We start from the raw sequence: 8668 nt of genomic DNA, 5'->3' as shown, positions 1-8668 counted from the left end.
AAAAAAAAAAAAAAAAAAAAAAGGGGGGGTAAGAGAAAAAAAAAGAAAAAGCTATTCATAATGATTGGCAAAGGAAATAATCAAAATGTTGATGGAGCTCTCATTCAACTTCATAACGCAAGAATATTTTACGCTGAAATTAAGAAATCACAACATTCAGTCAAATTTCAGAAACAATATACAAATTCTTGGAGCAGTAGCTACTTGGAAAGCTAGAAAATCCACTTGTTCCGTGTGCCGCCTTATTCACGTGATTTTATTCTTTTTAGGAAAAAAGAAAAAAGGCAAAACAAAAACCGTACCCACGCACAAAATAATCAGAAGTATGTAATAGTCCAAATGAAATAATAAGCAATATGCCTCTTAAATACGGAGAAATCATTACAGTTTATAGACAAGCTTTTGAAAAGTACTACATACGGCTCCTCAAGTCGGTCGTCAAGATGTGTTTAGCAGCAATCAGAAGCTCCTTCCGGAGGTGGGCCGTTTCGGCTGGACAGTTGGAGAGCAACTGCAACATTCCTTTCACCATTTGCTGAGAATATTTAGCCACTAATTCCTATAACAAAAAATAAGAGGAACACAATTACTATGACATTCGATCTTAAAGGTTTGCTTTACATTCACAAAATAATGTGCAGTTAAAATGCACTTCTTTCTCTAAGAAGTCTACTTGTAAAACTAAAATACAATAACCATCCCGCAAATGCCTAGGGCAGGAGGAACAGCACGTTTTTCCTTTCCACTCACATGACAATACTTCTGCAAGGACAACCAAGCACAGCCCTATCTTCAGCTTTGCTACACAACTGCTGTTCCCTGCAGGCCCTGATGCGCTGCGGTCACCCGCCTGCCATAAAGTACCTACACATCTGTTGCACCAAGGGCATCAAAGTAACAAAAACCCAGCCTACCTGGTAGATTCTTATGATGTAAGCCAAAAAAGACAAAGTTTTAATTTGAGCGGCAATAAAATCGGCGTACAATTCTTTGTTATAAAGTTTATGTTGTCTGAAAAGGAAGTGGAAAGAGGTTATGGTTTGGTTCCTCCTCTTTAACAGCTTCATTCAGAAAATTCACGGAAGCTTTAAATTACATCATCTCGTAGTGAAGTTTTCTTCACACAGGAATAAAATCATCACGGCAGAGCCCATTTTCAGCCAGCTCTCTGCCATTCAAACTCCCAGCATGGTAAGCAGAAACACACAGCCCGAGGCAATCACACAATTTTCAATTTTCTACACAAAGCCAAGCTCATGTATTGACATTAGCACCAAACAGTTGGCTCCGTTTCCCTAACTGGGGCAATTTTTTTCCGCCAAGCAGTATTCCCTCCCAGATTTGTCTGTCTCTCTCAAGCTTTATCCACTTATTCAGATCATCCGGGCAGACAGGGAAAAGACAGAGGGATCTTACACCTGCTGTCCTGCTCAGCACCACTTGCTGCTCCTCCAAATCATCTCTCTCCTAAGCAGGAAAAGCAGCACAAGGCTTCACCTAAGCTACACCTTGGAAGAGCAAACACAAATCACTGATTCAATGGTGGAGATTAAACAACAGCTGTGTCCCAGCTAATGCGGTCTCCATCACGCACCATTTGTGGTAATATCGGTTTCTGTCAGAAACTCTTTGTAAAAAAACAGTATTACCAAACAATAAATTGGGATCTATGCACAACTATGGATTTTATCAGTGACATATAATAGAAATATTAAGATTTGCCAATCACTTCACATTAAAAACTTCGACAATTTTAAGTCAAGTAATTACTGTTACTTTTGAGATTAAAAGCAGTAAGCCTAGAAGCAAAAATTCCACGACAAAAACATTTTGGGTGATACTGAAGAGCAGGTTTAAGTATTGTCAAAATACTGTAGAAACGCTCTTACCTTGCCTGAGCAGAAACTTGTATTATAATAGTGTTCATAATCAGTGGCACAAATTCAGCTACTACATTGTGAATGTTCAGTTTGTAGAGCTTAAAAAAAAAAAGATAAATTTACAAGTCACACTTAGTCAACTTGCCTAAGCACTAATCACAAAAAAATGAAGAAATCTCAGCAGACAATTTTTAGACCATATTTTAATCTCAAAAACACAATACATTGGTTTTCACTAACATGTTAGCCAGCAGAAATTACACAAGCCTTTCAGTAATAAAAAGTATTTCCATACAAAATACTGGAGTGTACTAACCTGATACATAAGAACAACAATAATGGGTAGCTCAGCCAAGACCTTCAGAGAGAGGGATCCTCTGGGAATTATAGAATGCTGAAAGACAGAATACATGTTTTATACACAGTTCAGTTATTAATTCAAAAAAGTATTTCAAACATACTTAAGAAACTGCTCATTTTAATAGCACTGTATTTAGAGATAATAACATTTAAAAAGCACAAAACCATTTGGTATTGTATTAAACAAAAATCCTGTAATTACAGCTCCATAGAAACATCTGAAAAGTTTCATTCATCTTGAAATCAATCTTGATAAGAAAAACAAGCAAAAGGAAGCCCATTACCTTTACCTGCCCTTATGATTTGGGGCACTGTGACACAGGCTCACGGTTAAGAGCAGATTAAATACTCACTGTTCTCGTTTCACTGTCTTCTCGCTCAGGGTTTACTTTCACCACGATTGTTGTAATCATGCCAACCATTTCAGGAGTCGGAACAGTGTTCTCTGGAATCACCTGAGGATTCTCAAAATACCGATTCTACAAGCAAAGAGCAGAAGCCAATTGTCATAATGCTAGCAATAGTCAAAAGGCCATTTATCACATCAAAATTCCTCCACGTATTTTTCCCCACAACTTATCGCTGTTAGTCTTTTCTCCTCTGCACATAACGTTGACACTGCAGCGTCTGCCAGGACATCTACACGGACATCCTGGAATCTTTCACTCCAACTACAGCACAAAGCAGAAATGCATCCCCAGACAAGGTTCTTTTGCTAAAGAAAAACATCCAAACAGACACTCTTCGAGTGAGGAAGAGCAGGCAACAGCCTCACAGAGACCAAGCCATTGAAGGGCTCTAACTGCTGGGAAGTGAATCTCCTCACCCTTCCTCAAAAAACAACGTCTGGCTTACATGGACACCACTGCGGTCAACTGACTAGTGCTGTATCATGCACGTTTACCTCAGCACAAGAGTAATTACGTTAGTATCTTGTAGAGATAAAAGAAATTTTTAAGATTAAGAAATAAAAACTAGTTTTCTGACTACAGCAAAGGCAATTTAAGAAATAAAAAGCTTACCACTACTTTTGGAAGTTCCTTGTAAATCTGTTTCACAAAGTCCAGAAAATGATGGATCTAGGGAAGAGTCAGTTTACCATAAAGAAAAAAAAAAGAAAACCAGCATTTTAGACTCTCTATATTAACAGTACAATTACATAAAATCTTTAGTCACCACTAGAGTATATTTTTCATTATATTTAAAAAGAATCTGAAAGTGTTCTCCTATTTCTTTCTGTCCTGTCAATATTAATTCCAACTGCACTTGGAAAGAATCCGACCTACCTATCGTCCCTACATAGTTCCAATGCAGTATTCCTGGAAATAATTACTATAAGGCAACCAAGTCCTCTCAGGAGAAATTTCAAGGAAAGAAAGCAACTGAATAAAAAAGCAAACTTTCAAATGCTCCTTCGTGAGTCACAGGAGAGAAGCAGGCGCAGGGGGAGACAATCCTTTTCCAGGATTTTCCCTTCACAAACTAAAAAGGCGTCGATTCTCTTCCCTTCTGTGGGAATTTTATTCTTTTGTCTAATTATATTGCCCATAAACATTTACAACGAAGACAACTAGGCATTAAAGGTTTGTTCTATCCCAAGGGTACTAGCACTATGCAACCCTCTATTTTAACATTACTGTAAGGAAAAAAAACCTTAAAAATATGGTTTCCACAACAGGTCAGCCAACACAAAAGGCCAGCAGGAAAACACCAACCAAACCATCCATTTGATGAAAATAACAGTTCTCAAGAGCATGGCAGTAAGTTCTATACCATATAACAAGATTAATGACCTACTTCTTGAGTGATTGCTGGTCGGAACTGTTTGTGCAATTCAATAATGATTCTTAAGCAAATCAGTACATTTTCTTCATTCTCCGTCTGAAAAAGAGAATCTTTTGTGACTGACTGCTCAGCTCTCCACAGCTCAGCTACTCCATAAGCACTTCAAAACCCTATAAAATCACACTCATCTCAGCAACCTGCAAGTGCCCCATTATAAGAACTGGCTAGAGCAAGATGCCTTTCCTTTGACAGAACTTCACCTTGCAGCCTTGGAGTATGTCTAAAATTAAATTCACCCCTACTGGAACAAACGTTTTAACCACTCAGTACCATCAGACCTGTTTCTAAAGCCCCACAGAGAGACGCACACAAGTGGGGCTCTTTACCCAGCCAGCCACCTCTGCTCAGAGCAGGGTGTTTTCTGTGAACTTCAAACGACACGGTTTGCAATTTCAAGCAAGAAAGAAAACAAAGTCTCTAGAATAACATATCTGCACTTATACAAGCCAGAAAAGTTTTCCTGAATGAAACGCCCAGCATGAGAACAGTTCCTTGCATTTGTAAGATCCAAGACTCTCAAGGGCAGAAGCAAACATACAGAAAACCTGCAGACAGTAAGAGATCCCACTGGTGAAGCCTAAACAGAATGAACAGAACACCCTTCTGCTCCTGTTCCAGAAGCACAGCTATTTAAAATCCTACCCCCAGCAATCCTTGGAGATGAAGAAAGAAGAGGAAATCTTTCCAAAAATTGGAACCAGTTTCAAGAGAAAAAACAACAACAAAAAAAATACCTCTAGAAATCTAAACATCACAGACAGGATATTTTTGGTGTGAAGACGAAGATGTTCATTTGTTGGTATTCTGTGGATTATTTCAAGCACTAGCTTTCGGAGTTGCTGTGGAAAAAAAATAAGGATACGATAGAACTTTTTAAAAGGCCACAAAAAGCGACAATTGGTTGCAACATCTTTTCAATTAATATACTTCTGCAAGGTTCAAAATAAAAGCGCCATTTTACTCACATAGACATACACTTATATGTCTACACATAATACTTCCTACTGCCCACATATGTGAATAAGGCAAATTTAACAAATTTACAGCTGAAAAATGCTAATTATTGGTTTTTAAGGAACTCAGTTTTTAGTATTTCATGACATAGGTTCGACTTTTTCCTTTAATTCCACAGCAGTCAGTAATTTGTACCAGTGTCATATTTCAGTGAGAAAGGCAATTCTGCTGCACCTCGTTTTTCCTCATTTTTCACAGCAGCCCAGACTTGCAAAGTTTCTCAGCAACTTATTTAAAAACTGGACTTTTTCCATTTCGCTCCAAATGGCAGATCCATTTTTAACACTAAAGTCTGTATATGAATCAGTTCATTAGGTAAATCAAGTACTTCACTGAACAAGCAGTCTGCTGCACAAACTGCAGAAAGGCCAGAGATGTTCTCCACAGTTTACCTGCGCAGGCTTCTCCTGCAGGAACTGAACTTCTCCATCCTGTAGAAAAGTGAGAAACCTAGGGATGATGTGCTCCAGGAACGTGGAGTATTGAGGGGAGGATGTCACATTCTAATTAAGAACAACAGCAAAAAGAAAAAATCTTTAAGAAATGGGGAGACAGATCTAACAGACATTGCATAGATGATAAGGCCACTATTAAAACATTTTTGGTGACTTTTTAATAGATGGAGTGATTAGGAATCTGGTGACAGACTACAGAGCCCTACTAAACAAAAGTGAAAACAAATTAATCTCCTCCAAGCCAAATGGACTGCAATATCATTTTTTTCTCTATTTTAACCCATAGAAAATAAAACTAGCATAACATACAGCTATTTTAATGGGGAGAAAAATAAACCAAAACACTGTAGATGATCTTGAACAAGGAATATTGACAGCACACTCACTTTTCACTGCTCTAGGATTCCCAAGACTTTTCAGCCACAGTTAAATTGAGATTTTAGTTATTTCTGCAAACATCTGCATAATTTTCACTACTGTAAAACAGTCTTGCACTACTGTCCCCTTGTGAAGCCAGAAGAAATATTTGATGAGCAAGCAGCTGCTGCATCTGCCTTAAAAAATACAAAAATCTAACTTGGCCAGCGTGAGGAAACTCAGCTGTAAGTTCGTGTATGTGCTGTTAGGCAATTATCTGAATTATCTGTGATACAGAAGCACACTGGTCTGCTAATAAAGGTACAAATAAGAATGCAGCATACTTTTGAAAAAAATCTATACAGGTATTTCAGAGGTTTATCACAATATTCCTTGAATAACATTACAGTTTTATAAAGCCACCTCCTTTCATAGATTTCCAGTACTATTCTCTACTTTGCAGTCAGATTTTGTAACATGACACTGTAAATCATAATCCATTAAGCACTGTGCAAACTATCCCATGGGCTTTCAAGAAAGCAGACAGATATCATAAGAAGGGCACAAAACCATTTTAAGTGCAGGTGCTGGTTTTGGCTGGGATGGAGTTAGTTTTCTCCACAGCAGTAGTATGGCCACGTTTGGGATTTGTGCTGGAAACACTGCTGTAATACAGGCATGTTTTCATTATTGCTGAGCAGCACTTGCAGAGTCAAAGCCTTCTCTGCTCCTCAAACCACCTCCCCCAACAGTGAGCAGGCTGGGGGTACACAAGAAACTGGGAGGGGACACAGCTTGGACAGCTGACCCCAACTGACCAAAGGGATGCTCCAGACCATATGATGTCATGCTCTGCCTGTAAAGCTGAGGGAAGGAGAAGGAAGGCGTGGACACTCAGAGTGGTGGTACTTGTCTTCCTAAGCAACCATTAATGCTTCATGGAGCACGGCTTTCCTGGAGATGGCTGAACTCCTGCCTGCCCTGGGAAGTGGTGAACAAACTCCTTGGTTTGCTTTGCTTGCATGCACAGCTTTTGCTTTACCTGTTAAACTGCCTTTATCTCAACTCATCAGTTTTCTCACTTTTCCAATTCTCTCTCCCATCTTACAGCTCACAGGGAGCGAGCAAGTGACTGTGTGGGGCTTAGTTGCCGGCTGGGGTTAAACCACGACAACGCAATACAGTATGCTACCAACAGCAGATTAGCCCACATCTTCTCTTCCCCTCAAAGGCCTTCTTAAAAATGTCTATCTGTATCTTCTTCTCCACCACCTCCTCTAGAGTCTTTCCAATTTTAACAGAATCCTAATCTTCCCAACTTCATGCCATGAGAACACCCCTACTATGGAGGAAGAAAGGAAGGTAAGTTTCCAACAAGAAATGAGACAGGTATTGCCACGTTCCGGGAAATGGGCTCACAAATCCATTCAAGACAAAGTGAACCTTCACAACCCCAGCTTAAACTTCTGAAAGCACCTTCCCCAAATCTTTGCTAAACAGCAAAGAGCAGAAAATTAGCAGCACTCCTGATATCTATGAATTGCCATTCTGAACCACACAAGTAACTAACCACGTAACATCACAAATCAAACCAACATACATTAAGAGCAGGAACGACTGCCCATTTCAGAAGGCTGGGGGGGTTGGGAGTTTTATTGTTTGGGGGATTTTTTTTTACCTCAAAATTCTCACTGACTTCTTGCATCATTTTCAATTTGGTTTCGTCAGCTGAAAACATAAATTCGAGCAAAAAATTAAATGTAAAACTACATCATGAAGGAAAACACCAGGCACACTGGTCAAAGAAGCAATCAGATCTTATCAGTTTAGCTATCATTGCCTGATTATAAGGCACACAATTCTCACAACCGACCATCACACAACTGCACACGCACACAGCTCGCTCACTTCGGCTCATGCAAGTGTTACTCATCACTTTGCTTCTTCAAAAATCAAAACTCAAATGAAATTCAAAGTGAAATCAACAAACGTTTAACAACTGTCCAAACAATCCTGCAACGTTTGTGAAACAAACTATTGAAGAACTGTAACTGTCAAAAGAAAACAAATATCTTACGTGTGTTGACATCTGTTAGAGCAGCCACAAACTGAAGGTATTTTTTCATCAAAGTGGTTTGGTCCACCACCGTAGGCCCTTGTGCTGAAACAAATGCCATCTCGGAGGAGGAAGGATCAGCTTTCAGTACATAAAATCAAGACCAACACACCTACAAAAGAATTTAAATATTTGTTAGTTTCTACAGCTGGTTAGGAGCAGCCATCACATCACCTACATCCGTTCTTCTGACATACTGAGGACAACACATCTTTTACAAAAAACACAACTGTCACATTTAGTTAGGCTTACAAATACAGTGTTACAGCAGGATCACCCTGCTAGATACCACCGCTTACTGGGCTCTTCACACCACAAGGCAATCATTCACACGTCCTGTGTGGCTTCTTTTCCCCCAGCAGCAGCAGCAGCAGGCTCAGGGATGCTCCTGGCTATCCTCACCTGTTCTCCTGTCCTCCGACCCGGCCCGATCCCAAACTCACAGCCACCCGTGGACGCACGGCGACAGGACTCGCTCCCAGCGGTGCCAGAAGTTGTCCTGCCGCCAAGGGCTGCATTTCTCGCTCCTAAAGAAACCTGTAATCAAATCCCGCTTGAACGATCGCCGGCCCCTCCCCTCACCTCGGCGCTTTCCTGTCAGCTCTCCGACACCCCCCGCTTCAGCCGGGCCGCCCTTCACA

At 40.0% G+C, this 8668-nt stretch overlaps 1 protein-coding gene across 1 annotated transcript in view; it reads right to left on the bottom strand.

Annotated features, from left to right (window-relative positions):
- Positions 1-8088, bottom strand: part of TRRAP (transformation/transcription domain-associated protein) — an 85798-nt gene extending 77710 nt beyond the window's left edge. Inside the window, exons 1-11 of the mRNA XM_010138133.1 lie at positions 7989-8088; positions 7590-7639; positions 5492-5602; positions 4820-4924; positions 4038-4121; positions 3263-3319; positions 2594-2719; positions 2197-2274; positions 1890-1978; positions 915-1011; positions 421-559 (exon numbers count right to left, since the gene is read on the bottom strand). Coding sequence (XP_010136435.1) covers positions 421-559; positions 915-1011; positions 1890-1978; positions 2197-2274; positions 2594-2719; positions 3263-3319; positions 4038-4121; positions 4820-4924; positions 5492-5602; positions 7590-7639; positions 7989-8088 — 1036 coding nt within the window. The remainder of the gene's footprint in view (positions 1-420; positions 560-914; positions 1012-1889; positions 1979-2196; positions 2275-2593; positions 2720-3262; positions 3320-4037; positions 4122-4819; positions 4925-5491; positions 5603-7589; positions 7640-7988) is intronic.
- Positions 8089-8668: the final 580 nt, after the last annotated feature.

The sequence above is a fragment of the Buceros rhinoceros genome, unplaced genomic scaffold (genome assembly GCF_000710305.1).
Source record: "Buceros rhinoceros silvestris isolate BGI_N320 unplaced genomic scaffold, ASM71030v1 scaffold10090, whole genome shotgun sequence".
Lineage (NCBI taxonomy): Eukaryota > Metazoa > Chordata > Aves > Bucerotiformes > Bucerotidae > Buceros > Buceros rhinoceros.
The sequence above is the reverse complement of the archived record's forward strand: the minus strand, read 5'-3'. Positions and strand labels throughout refer to the sequence as shown.